This window comes from Chiloscyllium plagiosum, chromosome 14 (assembly GCF_004010195.1).
Source record: "Chiloscyllium plagiosum isolate BGI_BamShark_2017 chromosome 14, ASM401019v2, whole genome shotgun sequence".
Taxonomy (NCBI): domain Eukaryota; kingdom Metazoa; phylum Chordata; class Chondrichthyes; order Orectolobiformes; family Hemiscylliidae; genus Chiloscyllium; species Chiloscyllium plagiosum.
This window is the reverse complement of record NC_057723.1, coordinates 3,678,875-3,697,882: the sequence shown is the minus strand read 5'-3', so window position 1 is coordinate 3,697,882 and position 19,008 is coordinate 3,678,875. Positions and strand designations below refer to the sequence as shown.

The following is a 19,008-nucleotide window of genomic DNA, read 5'->3' as shown; positions in this document are numbered from 1 at the left end:
ATCTGAAGCAAAACCAGAAAATGCTGGAAAAACTTGCAGGTCTGACAGCATCTATGGTGAGAAATCAAAGTTAACATTTCAGATCCAGTGACCCTTCTTCAGAACACAGTTTTGATTTCTCTTCACAGATGCTGCCAGCCTCTGCTGAGATTTTCCAGAAATTCCTGTTTTTCCCTCTGAATTATTAGCCTCAATGTTATCACAATGATATCACTGTCTCCCCAACTGTGATTCAATCCTAACACTTGAAAGGAATTGGATGTAATGGGAGTATATCCAGGAATGGGATAGAATGCCTAGCTCTTTCAAAGAGTTGGGATTTGGTGAATGGGCCACATGGCCTCACTGCTGTATGATGGTAAACATGTGCTTCCCTTTAGGCAGCAGTAGTAAGCTTAGCTAATCTAGATAACTGCTCCCAGGTTCAGATCTTACAGCAGTTTAGGCTTTAGTGTGTGGCATGGAAAATCTAATGTACTGGGTTCCAGAGGTAGCTGATAAAAGACTTGCAGCAATCATTTCTAACAGGAAATGACATTTTAACAGTTAAAAGATAATGAAGCATGAAAAGGCAACTTCAAATCATAAAATTTATTGAAAATGTGCGATTGAGTCTATACTAGATTGCCAAGTACTAGTCAGGCTTCCTGTTCTCTCAAGTCATTGTAACTGATTCAAGGTCTTTACAGTGACAGAGATTCAGCTGTGGCTGCTCAGTAAACAGGACATTGCCAGATGATTAAGATGTGATATTATTTTTCCACACACTGCTCTATTTTAGTTTAACTACCGTCTCCGGCTTGAAGGAACAATCATTTCCTGACAGTATTTCCTTTGTATTATTAAAGCCAAAACAATTGGCAAAAGAGTGAGTATTTTGAAATGCTGATACAAAGGATCTCATACAGACTGATGCTTCAAAATGTTCTAAAGGTACACAGCATGGTATCCAGATGTACCAATCCTGGCTATTATTCATCATTTACCCAACAACACTAAAACCAGATGCCTGATCATTACTTCAACTAAAATGTCCCCTTTGCTAGCATTCAGGGTTCAGACTTAAAAATCCTACCAAAGTGAGAAATATGATCATGAGATATCATCTTGTAGGGAGATGGAGGCACAGATGGGAGAAAAGCAACAACATTCGAATTAAATTCATGTCAAGAATCATTCAATCTTGGCAGAAAAGTAAATTTGCTGTTCATTGTTCTTTTTAAAGAAGCAGTTTTGCAAACCAGTCTTGGTTCTTTACTTTGGGACTCGCAGGGTTAATCACTGCATTTCATGCTGTAGCAGAGTACTCCTGTCCTTTGTTTCACCTCCTACAAAATGCTTTTCTCGGCAATCTTAAAGGTTATGTTCAAAGAAGAATGAACTTTGCACAAATATTTATCTAACAGAAATCCCTAAAAGTCCTCTACATTTCAAAAGATTTATGAAGAGTTGGAAGAATGGGAAAATACTGCGGCAGCCTTGAAACAAACAAAGGGAGGGGCTGTCACGCAAAGCGACAGGCTGCTGTTTCATGTACAGCACACAGACCCAAATACTACAGTGCACTTACCATTTTACTCTATTTAATAAATATGCTTTCAAAATTTTAAATGAAAAATTCACATCTTTTTTCAAAAACAAAAATTACAATATACGACAGCGTATAGTTGTGTGCTACATTTTTGCAATTACATTTTCACCTTTCTCAGTCACAATCTGATTTCTAATGGTCTGTGTGATGATAGCGAGGGATGAAAATTGCTTCAATCAAACTGTTTCTCAGTTTAATTCATTACAGAGGCTCACAGTAAGCTTCTGCTCAATAATCCCTGAACGAGTACTCTCACAAATTGAAACCACGAATGCCTTGGGAGAGCTGAGCAAGATGTGAGGATAAAATGAGCTCTGTGGTATTGCACTGTACTGCAGGATTTTACAAAATGGAGTACATGAAGACGACCTGAAGAAAAATGAATTGCAAACACAAAGGGGCTTGAGATTTAAAAAAAAACACAAGAAAAATGGCTTCCAAAACTTGTTCAAATCAGAATGGGAAAACAAATAAAAAAAGCCTGAATCTTTTGTTTTTATTTTTCAATATATTTTTAAGCTTTAAAAGAACAGATTGTGGTTTGGCAATAGAACTACATTCATTGTTCAGGCCATCTGTTCAGAATTAGAGACATGTACTTCAGTTTAACTCGAACAAAAACAACACTGACTAACAAACTGCTGTCTGCTACAAAATAATATAAGTTGAAAAACAGCAAATACAACATTTGGAGCTATAAGATTGAGAGAAAAATTAAAATTTCATTGTTCTGATTTGACAGAGACAACACCCACCTTTCATTTAAAGAGCAATAGTGGCACCTACAGGTTGGAAGCAGTCAGTGCCACAGCTCTGTGGAATGTGACAGCTGCCTGTCAAAAAGAAGTCCCGCCCCCCATTCCCTGCATATATTATTTTTTAAAGCTGGACTGTCCCCTAAAATATTCCACAAAAAAAATTTAAGTTGACTTGAAATGATTACTAAATACTCAAATAAGTTATTTATTGAAAGATTTTAACAAATTGCGACGACTTATGTAAAATTCTCCTGACTAATCAGGATAGTGCGTTTGCCCTCCTACGTCTACATCAACTTGATGCAGTTTTAGAGCAACCAAGATATAAACACAGTGGGAGAACACAGTGAGCAGACAGTTGCTTTGACTGTGGATTACAATAAGCCCAAAAGGAACACACACCAGGCTGTTTACCCCAAACAAACCTACACCAAAAGATCTCAAGAACAGGTAGCGCTTGCAAGTACATTCGATGTCAATTACCAATTGCACAACACTGCAAAGTGCTTCACGCCAATGGAGTTCTTTTGAAGCACAGACTGGGTTTAATGCACAGAAACAGGACAATGAATTTCTTCCCATAAATAGCAATGATCTAAATGGCTACCTAATCAGTTTTGTGATGTGTGGTGTTCACACCTGATGAAAATTGGCCAAGAATCTGATTGAACTCCTCTGCCATTCTTCACAATGTCACAGAATCTTTCATCTATCTCTGGGATGCCAGGTGGGTCATTGCTAAAACATCTGAAAGATGGCATCTCTGACACCACTTTGTTTTTCCAATTTGTTCCTGGGATTTGGGAGTCACTGGCTGGGCCAGATTTTGTTATATATCCCTACTTGTCGTGGAGACAGTGGTGGGGAGTTATACCCCAAGGTCTGCAGCAGTTCACGAAGGTAAGGTCAACCACATGTCGTTAAAAAGGGAGTTGCAGGACTTTGACCCAGTAACACTGAAGGAAGAGCAATGTAGTTCCAAATGAGGATGGTAGGTGGCTTGAAAGGGAACTTGTGAGTGATTGTGATCTCACGTACCTGCTGCCCTTTCACAGTCCTGCACTCAGAACAAACCAGCTTAGATTTTCTGCTCAAGTCACTGAAAACAGACTTGAACTTAGAACATTAGTTCTGATCTCCAGCATCTATAGTACAGTCCTAATTGAACTTAGAGCAGTTTGACTCAGTGGAGAGCACTACCATTGAGAGAAGACACCTGCTCTAGGTATTGGCTATTTGGAATGTATTCTTGAGAATTGCCTGTGTGCCAAACACCAGTTGAACTGAAACTTTGTGGGTCTGAGAATGCAAGAAAACGTCACGTGTTGCAAGATAGATATATCTGACAGACCAGGGAAAGTATTAAGAGGTGCACAATTCACTGCAAGCATAATGAAACAATTTTTACTGAAAGAAGGAGGCATATTCATAAAGACAGTACACCAGAACACAAAGTATGAAAAGCATATTGCTTTGCAGCTTGCAAAAAACTGATTTTGATAGAGCAATACTGCCATCTACTGGCTGCAGCAGTTGGTTTGAAACAGGAGTGACATAAATGATTCACTAAATTTTGAGCTGGAATGAGTCATTTAAATTCCAAGTGTTCTTTGCTTTGTGACATTACGATAATAATACAATACATCAGCAGCAACCAAGATCATCTTTTACTTAACTATTCTGACTGAAGGCTGCAAATTTCATACTTGCAAGTCACAATTTATTATGTGGGAACATGCAATTTGTCTCAACGACATCCTGTGTGCTTGTATAAAAAGAATATTGTATCTCCAAGACTTCCACAAAGAGCAGCTCTGACACATCAAAGCTATATTCAACTACTGCAATCATTTCTGACCTGACATGCACTCAGAATAATGAGGAAATGTTTTCAGACAGTCTGAACTTGGTTCATCAGATACTGAAATGCTACATTTTTTTAAAAAAAGAAAATCTCTCCCAAGAGAAGTACAAACAATTAATGTTTCTGTTCAGGGCAGTGACTCTACATGAGTGTATATTAAGAGAGAAAAGGTTTCCACAGAACTGAGAAGAATTAGGCATTCATTAAAACCCGTGGGCAAAGACGTTTTTTGTTCATGGGATGTGGACGACAGTGTCTGTCTGGGTTTTACTGTACATTCCCAAAGCCACACAGACAGCAAAGGCCTTTTGAGAACACAGTTAGTCAATGTCATCTCCTGGACTGGCTTGGAATGTCTGAGGGGCTCAGGGAGGGAACTTCCAGAGTATAGTCTGTCTATCTTAGGGGACGCTTGGCTTTCAAGATAATTATATATGGGGGGGGGGGGGGGGGGAGAAGAGGGGAATAAAGTGAACAAGTTACGAGGCCTGGATCGATACAATCTGAAAGGTTTACTGAATCTTTCCTCACTGTGAGCCTTGTTCACGTACATCTCGCTTTCTTCTTACCTGGGAACAGAGCTCAGTAACAACCTCTCTCCCCAGTGTACAACCATACTTCAGTAGCAATTAAACCTCACAGCATTGATTGAGCAGATGTACCTTAACATCTGAATAATGTGTTTCATGGTACAGTTCTCTCCATTACAGAGTGATTTCTCATCCACATGCATTACATCCAAAACCACTTCTCACTCCCGATGGTTAGGCTAGGTCTTCTCACCCTGGCTGAGTTAATACTGGGAATCTATAAATTCTTATTCTTGCTTTTAAATTTCTGTGTTGTCTTGATTTTCCCTCTGAGTAATCTCCTCCAGACCTCTATGCTCCCTTCAAACTTGCATTCGTCCAGATATTTTCCTCTTGTTTCACCACTGGTGGCCAGGTCTTCAACCAATAAGTCCCACATTCTGGACTCTTTCTCCAGTCCCCCTCTTCCTTCTCAAAGGTTTTCCGACAAGCCCACGTCCTTTGTCAAGCTGTTGAATGTATAATTGACAAGGAAAGATGTGCAGCATTGCATAGAAACAGCAAGGGAGTGGATCCAGCTGGAGATCTCTTCCCATGAGCCAGCACAAAGGCAACAGGTTGAAAAGGTCTTTTTCACTGCTGGACGATTCTATGATCAGTCAAATAACCCCTTACATTTCACTTGGTGCAAGGCATGAGCAATACTTAAATGCAGGAAAGTGTGTTTATTTTAATAACAGCAATGTCAGCATTCTAGGCTGCCAGATGTCACAAAAGTGAATGAAAAACAATATAAAATAAATGCATTTAAAGAATATAGACTATAAAGGACACATCAGAAGGTTTGTCTAGCACAATCTGAATTGACCAGATAGTTCTGAGGAAGGATCTCCGCACCCAAAATGTTAACTCTGATTTCTCTTCACAGATGCTGCACCTGATGAACTTTTCCAGAAATTTCTGTTTTTGTTCTGATTTACAGCATCTGCAGTTCGTTCAGTTTTTAGACAATATCTTGAATTGAAAGAGCAATAGCACCATCTGCTGTTCAGTATCATTAACTACAACCAGAACTGAAATTTCCAGAATGCTCAATTTTAATATGCAAGTGATCTGGACATTTCCTTTTCTTTTAGCTGTTTCTTTTATTTCTGCTTCTGCTTTTAATCCTGTCTTTCGTATTCTATGATGGCGCCGGAGAATGACAACTTTGTACACTGTTCACTGTACTCCTATATTTGAATCTATGTGACAATAAAATCTAAATCTAGAATTTTGACTTTTTTAAACAGTGAAAGGATTGAAGAAAATCATATGCTGTAACATCACACTTCCTTGCAACGAATTTTGGATTATAACCGCTTTGCTACGTTAAGATGATTTGCCTCATCTCATTGTTGTTTCTTTACGGGATCATCCTGTTTCTCTATTCCCATTCTACTGGGAAGTTTCTCACTGCCTCCCCTGCCTAGAACACTCATAATTCTGAATACCTCAATGAAACCTCCTCTTAATTTTGAATTCTCAAAGTAGAACAATCCTTGTTTCCCAACAGATCAGACGGCTCCGATTGGTAGTTCATGCACACAACCAGAACTGGTCCCTTAAAGCTCCGGGCTCTCAAATTTCAGTCAGGGTAAACTGATTAATATATAACCCAAGCACAGGTAGGCCAGAGTTATTCAGGTTTCAACACTCAGGAAGCCCAGGATACATATCTGTCCTATAATGCTGTCAACTCCTGAATCAAGTGATTCAATGATCAATAAAATCGAACTTTACTACAATAACATCCATGCCTTGCCATTACAGAGTAAGAAGCATGACACTGTTTATGTGCTGTGGTTAATGGATAGACTGTACCTAAATTTCAAGAAGGCATTTGATAAGGTGCCACAAAGGTTATTGCGGAAGATCAAAGCTCATAATATAGGACTAACATATTGGCACTGACAGAGGATTGGCTGCCTGACTGAAGGAAGGAAGGAAGTAAGCAGAAGTGAACGTGTTCCTGGTTGGCAAGATACAAAACTAATGGAGTGCTACAGGTTCAGTCTGGGGACTCAACTTTTAATATTGGATATAAATATCTTCTATGAAGGGACTGGAGATATGACTCCTAAAGTTGCCAATGACACAAAGGTTAGTTTGAAAGTAAGTTATAAGGAGAACAAAGAAGCTAAAAAAAGGTATAGATAGGTTAAGTGAGTGACCAAAGATCTGGTGAATAGAATTTAATATGGAGCAATGTGAAATTGCACATTTTAGTTGAAAAAAAATGAAAAAATTATCTGAGCAGAGAGAGATTGCAGAACTCTGGACATAAAGTGACTGGAATGTCCTAGTGCATGAACCACAAACTGTTAATATGCAAGTATAGCATGTCATTAGAAAAGCTAATATAATGTTTGTATTCCCAGCATCATGCACCCCATACTTTCAAAACACTCTTTGACATCTTTAATATCAAGAAATCTGTTTCTTGCTTAAATATATTCAGTGATTTGGTCTCCTCCACCTTATGGCATTATGGGAATGCCACATGATTACCAACCTCTATGTGAAGAAATTACATCTCTTCTCAGTTTTAAATGGTCCACCTATAGCTACATTCTGATTCTTTGTTCAAGAAACTCCCACCACCGAATCCCCCCTAGTGCTCAACAAGAAAAGCATGTCTGATTTATCCAACCCTGTCAGAGACTTTAAGTGTTTCAGTGAGATCCCCTCTCATTCTTCTCTTGATGAGCAACGGGGTTTGTTTTTTAAAACTCATTTGCAGCACACGGGTATAACTGGCTGCCCACTCCTAGTTGCCCCTTAAGATGGTGGTGAGCTGCCTTCTTGAACCGTTGCAGTCCATGTGACATGAGTTGACCCATAGTGCCATTAGGGAGGGAAGTCCAGGATTTTGACCCAGCGACAGTGAAGGAATGGCGATATTTTTCCAAGTCAGAATGGTGAGTGGTTTAGAAGGGAACTTGGAGAGTTGTTGCGCTTCACACAATTTCTTCAAAGACCAGCTAATGAAGGGGTTGCAATATGAAGAAAGGTCAAGCAGATTGCACCTAGGTTCAATGGCATTGAGAAGAACAAGAGCTATACTTTATTGAAACGAAGATTCTGAGGGGGCTTAATAGGGAATCACAGAGGAGGTTTTCCTGTGTGGGAGAAATCTAGCTCTAGAGGTACAGTTTCCTGCTTATGTCTGAGATTGGGAACAATTGTTGCTCATCATTGAAATCCTCTTCCCCAGACAGCAGTGGAGGCTAAATCATTGAATATAGTCAAGGCTCAGACTTGAGTAACCAAGGAATCAAGAGGGAACAAACCTAAAAATAGAACGAAGACCACAATCCGATGAACCATGAACTTATTTAATGGCGAAGCAAGTTCGATTGGTCAAAAGGCCAACTCTTATTTCTTATGATCTTATACTGATGAGCATTAGCTACATTTCTCCAAAAATCCAACTTCCACTGTACTTGAAATTGCCAGGCAATGAGTAGGTGCAGATTGAACATAGAAACAGGAGTAGGCCATTCAGCCCCTCAAACCCTGTTCTGCCATTCAATGACATCACAGCTGATCGGAGGTTAATTCCACATACCTACTTTGCCCATATCCCTTAAAAATTCATTGATCTGAGATTTAAAATGAACTGACTCAGGATCAGCTACTGTTTGTGGAAGAGAGTTCCTAATCTCTCCCACCCTTTGTGTGCAGAAATGCTTTCTAACATCTCTCCTGAATGGCCTGGCCAGGAGTTTTGAACTATGCCCCCTTGGTCAAGAATGGCATTGGTATTCCAGATTGGCATTCATGGTTGTCTAAGTGCTGTACTATAGATGCCCCCTTCATCTCCTTTAAGTCCCTTCAACCTCTTGCCTATTAACACACTGGTCATTTAGCTTAAAGCACTGCTTGAGCAATCTACAATATTTCCACATAAATCGTTCAGAGAACCTAAAATTAAAAGGGTTGACACAAACTGCAACAGTTGGACAACAAAAATCCTCCTGCATTGCTACAGAGATTGACTACTTGATAGAAATGTTATGAAAGGCTTATAGGTCAGTAACAGTCCAGAATAACAGTGAAGAGACTACGTACCTGGCTTGGTAATCATTGCGGATCAGAAGCAAGTGTTGAAGGATAGATAGGAAGTATTGCTCTGCTTTGGAGTCTTTCACAGTGTTCAGCAGCATCTGGAAGACTTCATTCACATCTGTGCAGTTATTGTTAAGGAGCCATATTAAAAACACCTTCTGAAAACTGAATGCAATATAGGAAGGAAATAAACTGTTCCAAAATAAAAGGGCACACCTGCCAAAAGTAAAACAGAAAAGTTAACTGAAGTCAAAGTGAATATTCTTGCTACAGATGAGATCAGTTGGAACTGAAAACTGCCTAGCTCGCTTGACTTTTGGGATGGGATTTTTGCTCTGGGATTGGACAATGCTTGCAGTTCCCAGAAACAAACTGAGGTGGTCACAGGAACAGCCGACTGCCAAGCAGGCTTGTTAAAAGGCATGCCTCAGTTCTCTATAACTTTGTACAAGTTGCATTAAAGGCTGCTGAAGCTTTGCCTCCACCCCTACATTATGTATAACAAAGACAGGTGTAAGAACATTTCCAACAGGTGCCCTCATCATCCATGCATGACGACAGGCCCAGGTTTAAAAGGACTTTTCAGCAGTGCTTTCTGTTTTGACAGTCGAAGACAATTAGGAGACAGCGAGGTCTGCAGATGCTGGAGATCGGAGTTGAGAGTGTGGTGCTGGAAAAGCACAGCAGGTCAGGCAGCATCAGAGGAGCAGGAGAATCGACGTTTTGGGCCAGAGCCATTCCTGATGAAGGGCTCTGGCCCAAAATGTTGATTTTCTTGCTTTTCGAATGCTGCCTGACATATGCTTTTCCAGCAACACACTCAAAGTTGAAGATAACTGTCAACCTTGTTTGATTGACATCTTAGGAGGTTGTTAATGTTTTTTGTGGTCTGTCAATGTTTATGTTAATGTCGCAATATTTATTTGCATACAATTAATAGGTACGCTGTTTTCAAAGGCTCTATTAGTGATATGTGAATGGTTGGTTTAATTGACACTTTTTATAGAGTTTTGGAACAACAGATTTTTCTTGTTACCATAGTTGGTGATTGTGGTTATTAACAAGACTACTGATGGCTCACAGAACACCACCGTGATATACCATCAAGGGAATCATGCCTGCTGACAATATTCCATCCTTCATTTCCCAATGAATGATACACCCACTATGCACCCTTCATTATCCCGGTCAGTACCCTTAAACCTGCACACCCTGCATGACCATGCCTCAAATATGAACTCCCTCCCTGATCGCATCCTTAAACCTGCGCTCTCTGCAGAGATCATGCCCACCAAGCTGCACTCCTTTCTCATTGATAATGCCCTCAATATCTGTCCGCCCCATTGTTGATCACACTCATGCCTACACTCCACAATGGTCACATCTTCAAATCTGCCCTCCCTCTCCTTCATTAGCACTGTCAAACCATACCCTCTCCATCTGTTGGTGCCAAAACCAAAACAGTAACCTATCCTTTCTCTTTTAATGCCAGACGACTGACAAACACGGTGTCCATTTCCAACACTGCTAGTGGACATCTCCCCTGGAAAGGGCAATTTAAAAATCACAGAATCATCATAGAATCCCAATGTGGAAACAGGCCATTTGGCCAAACAAGTCCACACCAACCCTCCGAAGAATATCCCACCCAGACTCATTTCCCCACCCTACCACTTTACATTTTCCCTCACTAATGCACATAATCTACATATACCTGAACACAATGGGCAATTTATCATGGCCAACTCACCTAACCTGCACATCTTTGGGTTGTGGGAGGAAACTGGAACATCCGGAGAAAACCCACACAGACACGGGGAGAATGTGCAAACTCCACACAGACAGTCGGCTGAGTGTGGAATCGAACCTGGGTCCCTGGCGCTGTGAGGCAGCAGTGCTAACCACTGAGCTACCGTGCTGCCCAATTTAGGCAAAGTATGAACTAAATCTAAATCTGACAATAAAACAGATTCAGTTCAATAAATTTGTGCAGTCATCCAAGATTGCAGAATTTAACAACTAGCATTTGTCTTGGGCAAATGTTAATTGCCTGGTTTCCATCAGTACATTTAGGTCAAGATAAATTCAGTGAATTTGGATAAGGAGAATTATGGAATAGTGAGAGAGACTGTACAGATATGTGAGAAGGCAATTATCTAGCTACACAAACCTATCCTTGTTTTGCAAAATTAATCATTTACAATCACAGGAAAAGTATTTTATTACGGGAACTGCATGAATGGGGCTGAGGCTGATTGATCATCACTGAGCTATTTCAAGGATCCACATTTAATGCATCCATTATAATCCCAATATCAATCAATGCAATGAAAAAGAAGTGTACCATTAGTTTTATAATGCCACATGATTCAGCACCACCATCATAATTAAGGACTTGCATATTCCTCCATTATCCCTGCTCTTGTAATGTTAACTCTGTTTCTCTCTTACTGGTTAAACCACATCTGGAATATTGCGAACAGTTCTGATATGCAAAGTTCTACTGACCTTGAAGGTTCACTTGCGTGGATCCTTGATATGGAGGGATTTTCTTATAAGGAGGCGGAGTAGGTTGGTTCTGTATTCACTGAAGTTTAGAAGAATCAGAGGTGACCTTAACATATTAAGATTCTTATCGTATCTGGCAGGATGGATACAAAAAGGTTATGTTCCCTTGAGGGACAGTCTCTGTCTGGAGGGCATAATCTCTCAATGATGGGTCAGCCAGTTAGAACAATGTTAAAGAGGAACTGTTTCTTTGAGAGAGTTGTGAATCTGTGGAAATCTTTACTGCAGAGGGCTGTAGAGGCTGGGTTGTTAAGCACATTCAAGACTTAGAATGACAGATTTTAATAAATAAATTAACTTTCAATGTTAACATTCTCATCATCTGATAAGATCAACTGTTGGGTTGCATCTTTCCCGGTTAAAAGCCCAACTTTCCACAATCTTTCTTCACAAACCAGACACTCTATACTTTGGAGACGTTGGGGATCAGAGTTGAAAAGTGTGACACTGGAAAAACAAGCAGGTCAGGCAGCATCCAAGGTACAGGAGAGTTGACATATCTAGTGTAAGCCCTTCATCAAGAATGGGGCGGTGGGAAAAAAAAAGAGGCTGGAGAGATAAATAAGAGAGGGGGTTGGGGCTGGCGGGAAGGTAGCTTGGAAGGCCATAGGCAGACACAGGTGGGGGCTGATGGTGATAGGTCGGAGCAGAGGGTGGAGCATATAGGTGGGAAGGAAGATGGACTGTATACTTTGGACCAGTCTCTTAGCTCTTCTTACTTTTAGAACTTGTTCTTAAATATTTTCACCTCCCCCAGATTGCATGGCTTTTGGGTGATGTGGAGAGTCTTTAATTAATGCTTAGTGAGACCAGCTGGATAGATCAGAGTGTCTTACTGTCCCTCACTATCAATATTCACTGCCTCCAGTGTGCAGATTTCTCTTTTGTGACTCAGAAACCAAGACTGAACACGGACTGTACTCGAAATGTAGACTGAACACAGGACACTATGCAGTTCCATCAGGACTACTTTGTTTTATTTCGTAAAAGTTTCACAATGCATTGTGTAGTCCCAAATCTCCATCAGTGAAATGTTTAAAACAGAAATACCACTAAGAGCACAAAAGAAGCTGTTTTCTTTCCCAAGGTCTCTAATGGCCATGAAATGCAACACAGAATTTTCCAAAAATTGCAAATCACTCCTCACGATGGTTTGAAACCTGTTCGTAAAACAAACCTCAAGCTCCATCACTTTGATTTACACAGAACTCAGCTATCAGTTACTAATCCAAATCTATACTTTCAAATTTGAACCCTGCAGTATTAACAAGTGCTGTCAATGGCATACAGATATTTAATATGATTTCCTACAGGAGTTAACAAAATAAATCAAGTAACAGCTTGGATTTCACAATATTCATTACATCCATCACTTCTCTGAAATTCTCTATATCTCAGTATGAGTAAAACGTTGCTTATTAGCCAAGAAAAGTTACTTGAACCACACTGTTGTTTAATCTCTTCAGAATGTTGCAACACAGAAAGAAGCTACGCTGTCGACTGGGACTGCTTCTCTTCCCATCCCATCTTAACTAGAGTCATGGAGCTGTACAGCACGGAAACAGACCCTTTCACCATAAGACATAGGAGCAGACATTAGGCCATTCAGCCATCGAGTCTGCTCCACCATTCAATCATAGCTAATCAGTTTTTCAACCCCATTCTCCTTCTTTCTCCCCAAAACCCTTAATCTCTTTGATACTTAAGAACCCATCTATCTCAGTCTTAAACATGCTCATTGACCTTGCCTCCACAGCCTTCTGTGACAATGAATTCCATGGATTCACCACTCTCTGGCTGAAGAAGTTTCTCCTAATCTCCGTTCTAAAAGGTCTACCCTTCACTCTAAGGCTGTGCCCTCAGATCCCAGACTTCCCTATAAATGGAAACACCTTCCCAACATGCACACTCTCCAGGCCATTAGTATTCTGTATGCTTCAATTAGATTCAACCCTCATCCTTCTAAACTCCATTGAGTATAGACCCAGAATGCTAAAACATTTCTCACATGTTAAGCTGTTTCCTTGCCCAAGATCCCTAACGGCCATGAAATGCATCATTAATAATTTTCCATTATCATTTACAATATCTTGAAACCTGTTTGTAAAACAAACCTCAAGCTTTGGATTTACACAGAACTCGGCTATTAGTGGACGGCACGGTGGCACAGTGGTTAGCACTGCTGCCTCACAGCGCCAGAGACACGGGTTCAATTCCCGCCTCAGGCGACTGACTGTGTGGAGTTTGCACGTTCTCCCCGTGTCTGCGTGGGTTTCCTCCGGGTGCTCCGGTTTCCTCCCACTGTCCAAAGATGTGCAGGTCAGGTGAATTGGCTATGCTAAATTGCCCGTAGTGTTAGGTAAGGGGTAAATGTAAGGGTATGGGTGGGTTGCGCTTCGGTGGGTCGGTGTGGACTTGTTGGGCCGAAGGGCCTGTTTCCACTGTAATGTAATCTAATCTAATCTAGTTACAAATCCAAATCTATGCCTTTAACTTTGAACCCTGCACTATTAGCAAGTGCTGACTTGGCAAGCAGATATTTATTGTGAATTTGGTCCAACTTAATCTAGTCCCATTTGCCAGCATTTGGCCCCAATCCCTCTGAACCCTTCCTGCTGATATACCCATCCAGATGCCTTTTAAATGCTGTAATTGTATCAGCCTCCACTACTTCCTCTGGCAGCTCATTCCATACACTCACCACCCTCTGTGTGAAAAAGTTGCTCCTTAGGTCCCTTTTAAATCTATGCCCTCTCACCTTAAACCTATGAGGCCTCATTTTGGACTCCATACCCTGGGGAAAAGAGTATTTGAAGTAATTGTACATTTTCTATTTTGAAGGTTACTGATGAATCTGATCCACTACCCTTTCAGGTGCCATGTTTAACATCACAGTTAGTCACTGTGCAAAAAATACTTAAAAGATACAGTGGATGCTGTAAATCTGAAATAAACATGGAAAATGCGGCAGAAATTCAGCCGGTTTCGCAGTATCTTCATGAAGAACAGTCATTCAGGACTTCAAATGTTAATTCTGATCCCCTTTCCATCGATGTCGCCAGGCCTACAGAATTTCTTTAGCATTTTCCGTGTATGTGCTGTACTTTGTATTTTACTTTTATTCTATTGTCACTTACCCTACAGCTGTGTCGCCTAGTTAATGATCACTGGAAACAGATTTTCCCATCTACTTTAACCAAACAGAACAGGACTGTTGTGTTGATGGTGTTAATTTCAGCTAAGCTGACAAGAGGTAAGTAACAAATGGCCTCAGTGTCTCGATAGTGGAGAAATAAAATGCACACTCAGCTGAATTTCACTCATGTCAACAATGAGCCTAAGTACAGCTGCACTTGACTGTGCTTCTACTGAGCACAGAAGCAGCTTCGACTGTCATTATGACATTGTCTATCAACTTGTGAACCAACAAGAATCACTCCTGAGGACTGAACACTTGAATGTGACACAGAATGGCCCAACAAGTGCTAAGCATCTCGCAGAAAGGAGAAGGAAGACAGATGTGAATGAAATTAGTGACAGAAAATAACACTACCATAACAAAAATCACTTTTATTCTGTGCATTAAATTTGGTTCAAATGTGATTGCTACTGTAAAGTGCAGATTGTTGCAGCAAAGTGTCGAGGGTAGAATGAAGAAGTTGATAATACAGAGATGATGTTACTGGACTGGTCATTCAGAAGCCCTGCTTAATTCCCTAGAGACACGTGTTCAATTCTTACCACAGCAGTAAGTGGCATTGCCTCTGATCAGTCTTTCCACAGAGTCTTTGGAACTGCATCCACCAGAAAGTGATACAGGTGGAATTGTTCATCACTTTTAAAGTAGAGATTGGTAGATACTTGACTAATGAAGGGATCCAAATATTATTAAGGGTAGTCAGGAATGTAGATCGGAGGTTACAATCAGATCAGCTCTGATCTTATCAAATGCAGACCAGGATTAAAAGGTGGATGAGCCTACTCCTGCTCCTGAATTGTTAAATGCTTCAGTTACAGATAAATTACAGTAGCCAAACCGAGAAAATTCCACTGATGGGAGATTTTGTGCCGGCGCCACTGCTCTTATGACTTGCAGATCTGCTTTCACCACAATGTGGCTTCAAATGGTGAGTGAAGATTTGTACCAGATGCTTTCAACACAGTTGAGAAAATTGTAGGGTGTTTACTATTGCTGTGGTTTTGCTGCCCTCCTGTGGTATAGTTTCATAATAGCAGCCAGTTCCAACACCCTGACTGGCTCACAGAGCTGAAAACCTAAAATTTGCTTTTTGTTCAGGGGCAAACGTGTTGAAATTTTAATTATTCAAAGATCTGTACCATACAACAGCATGCAACATAAAATAATATGTTCTGCATCTACTTCAAAGCTGAACTAAAAGTAAAATGAGTTTTTTTTTTCAGTTCTGGAGGTGATGAGTCATCTTTCAATCTGCAGGGTGCAGCAAAAATAGAAATATGAAGTGAACAGGCAAAAATAAAATCACCACTGATATACCAGAGAAATGAATGTGTGCAAGGAGCGGTCTGACTGAATGCCTTCAAAATGAGGGACACAACACAAATCCAGACTGAAAAAAAAAAAATCGAGAAAAGAACGTCAGCCAAAGTTACTCAAAATATAAAAGTCTCCCACAGCTGAAGAGAGACTGCTGTAGTCCACGTGGCCAGTCATTAAATTAAAAGCAAACGACCACACCACCTCAGTCTACATTGTGTAGCTCGAGACTGCTCAAGCCACCAATGGATTAAAAATCTTTTCCTTTTCTGCTCTGAATGCCTGCAGTTCAAATCGGTTATTTTGGTTAGTTAGGAGTTGAATGTGGTGAAAATTCCTGCGGGATTAGGGGACCAGGTATTTTGTATCAAGGCTGTAAGCATTTGCTGCGTGAGTTTGAAGCAACATGAGAGTTTATTGCATGTGATTAACAAGGATCAGAATAATCGACTGTAACTCCTCAGAACCTGAACACTGAGGCAGTCTCCCTGAATTTTTGTTCCATCTGTGTACTTTAGCTTTTAATGTTCTTGTAAAGTCATATGCATATTTCTTAGAACCCAACAATAAGAAACCTGACCCGGCCAATTATCACTCCATCAATCTGCTCTTAATCGTCAAGAAAGATATCATTAATTGTCCTCTTGACATTCAACAGTATTTTTAGCATCAATGAATCCCCCGCTATCAACATCCTAGAGCTCATCATTGACCAGAAAATGAATGGAATCACCAGACCAAAACAGAAGTTACAAGAGCCAGTCAGATGCTGGGAACACTGTGGCAAGTAACTCACTTCCTGAAGTCTCAATGCCTGTGCACCATCTGATGGAATACTTCCCACTTGCCTGGGTGGGTGCAGCTCCAATAACACTTAATAAGCTTGATGCCATCCAAGACAAAGCAGCCCACTTGATTAACACTCATTTACAAACACCCACTGCCTCCATCAACGACGCTCAGCAGCAGTGTGCACCAGCTGCAAGGTGTGCAGTACAAATTCACCAAGGAGCCTTAAATAGGACCTTCCCAACTCACGAGCACTTCCATCTGGAAGGACAAGGGTAGAAGATACACAAAAACAGCATCACCTGCTGTTTCCCCTCCAAGCCACTCACCATCCTGACCTGGAAATATATCACTGTCCCTTCACTGTTGCTGGGTCAAAATCCTGGAACTCCCTCCCTAATGCCATTGAGATTCTACCGACAACACAGTTTGCAGTAACTCAAGAAGATATCTCACCACCTGCCTCTCAATGGCAAATAGGAATAGGTCCAACCAGCAACACCCACATGCTATGAGTTAATGTTAAACAAGTCTATTTACAAAGGTCATGATTTGTGTCGTAAACACAGGGTCCATCCTGGCTGACCTGCAGCCTAACTCCATCAAATTCCTTTGCCTCATATACTTTAAATGTCTTTGGTTAACAAAAATATTTCAGAATTAAAAACTAAGTTTTGATTTAAAACCAATTATCCTTTGTAACAGAGAATGCCAACACCTGCACGTTAGAAGTGCTTCTTAATTTCACTGCTGGAAGGTTTGTTTCTAATTTTACGGTATGACCTCTCAGTTCTAGGTGCAAGGACCAGGGAAAATAGACAGGTGTCAAATCTTATACTGAACAAGAGTAACACTTCGAATCATTTTAGAAAGTTAAAATTTAACGAATACAAGCATCCCTCTATGCGATTCCCAACACTCAAATGTGACCTCTGTCAGTTGTGTAAATAAACCTGGTTCACCATTCAACTAAAATACCTCGTTGGTACCTTGTGGCACAGATGATAGAGTCCTGGGTTCAAGTCCCACTTGCTCCAGAGGTGTGCAATAACATCTCTGAAAAATTGATCAGTGCTTGAATGAAACACAGATTCCGTCCAAATCTGCTCTGGTTATTTGGGTTTCAATTCATCCACACCCACATTCTACTGTCAAGCCTTTTTGATTACCTCCTAGTTTTTAAGATATTGAAAATAAAGTGGACTTTGAGTTTGGAAGATAAACAAATAAAAAAGGCCTCAGAAGGACCTGTAAGTAAACACACTAATTATTCAGTTATAAAGAGAAAACAATGCAGAATCAATAATTTTTGAGTACACCCATGCAAAGAATGCCTATTAAATTTTATAACTCTGTCAAAGTTGACGCAGTATCTTGGATGACTCACTGATTTAAAAAATACACGGTTGCTAGCAGACTGCTTTAAAGGAAAGTAAGGTGAGAACAGTCCCATCAAAGTGCAAGGCAGGAAACTTCTGTCTGCAGGAATGATGTTAGAATTTGCTTCAACTTGTTTTTAAACCTCAAAAGTAAACTTACAATTTACATATTGAAATAAGCTCAACCAGAAAGAAGCTGTAACTAATTTTATTTCAGGAGATCTACTACAGTCCTCAGAGCCACACAATCTGAAACTCACAAAACCATTCCATTACAGTCTGTGTTTAATCTTTCATCAGCTCATTAACTCTCAATTTAAACAACAGACGAGCGTTTAGGGAAATGAATCCCATGACTGAAAGCTAGAAGAAAACATGGCCCATAACTAAAACTACCCTGGGAGACCTATGTATCACACACCAGACCAGATTAACATCATCAGCTAACACTAATTGGATTTTTGCTGCATATCCCAATCATCTACTTTGGTCTCATTCAAAATCGATGGCATTCGAGTAGGAATGCATGGGTGCACTTCCTAAAGTGCAGATCGCCAGGAGCTCCTGCATCACCTCAATTCTCTGGGCATTAATGCAACAACAACAACTTGTTCTTATATAGAGCCTTTAAAATAATAAACATACTAAGGTAGGCACCAAAGCTACCATAAATAACGATCTGGATTTGCACATGAGCAGTGGCCTACACAAAAAAGTGTTACAACACCCTGCAGTGTACAGAGCATCACTCAGCAATCAGGTCGAGTAGCATTCGAAAATGCCGTATACAAATCCATAGTATTTATAACAAGCAAATCAGGGTATTTAAAAGTAGTAGTGACACTAACAGGCCAGGAGAGTAGGGGTGTAGGACAGCAGGAGCTGCCCAGGAGGACATGAGGT

At 40.4% G+C, this 19,008-nt stretch overlaps 1 protein-coding gene across 1 annotated transcript in view; it reads right to left on the bottom strand.

Annotated features, from left to right (window-relative positions):
• LOC122556419 (protein diaphanous homolog 1-like) overlaps nt 1-19,008 on the bottom strand; it is a 350,992-nt gene that overhangs the window by 225,626 nt on the left and 106,358 nt on the right. The window contains 1 exon segment of the mRNA XM_043703032.1: nt 8,857-8,973. Within this exon segment, the coding sequence (XP_043558967.1) occupies nt 8,857-8,973 (117 nt within the window).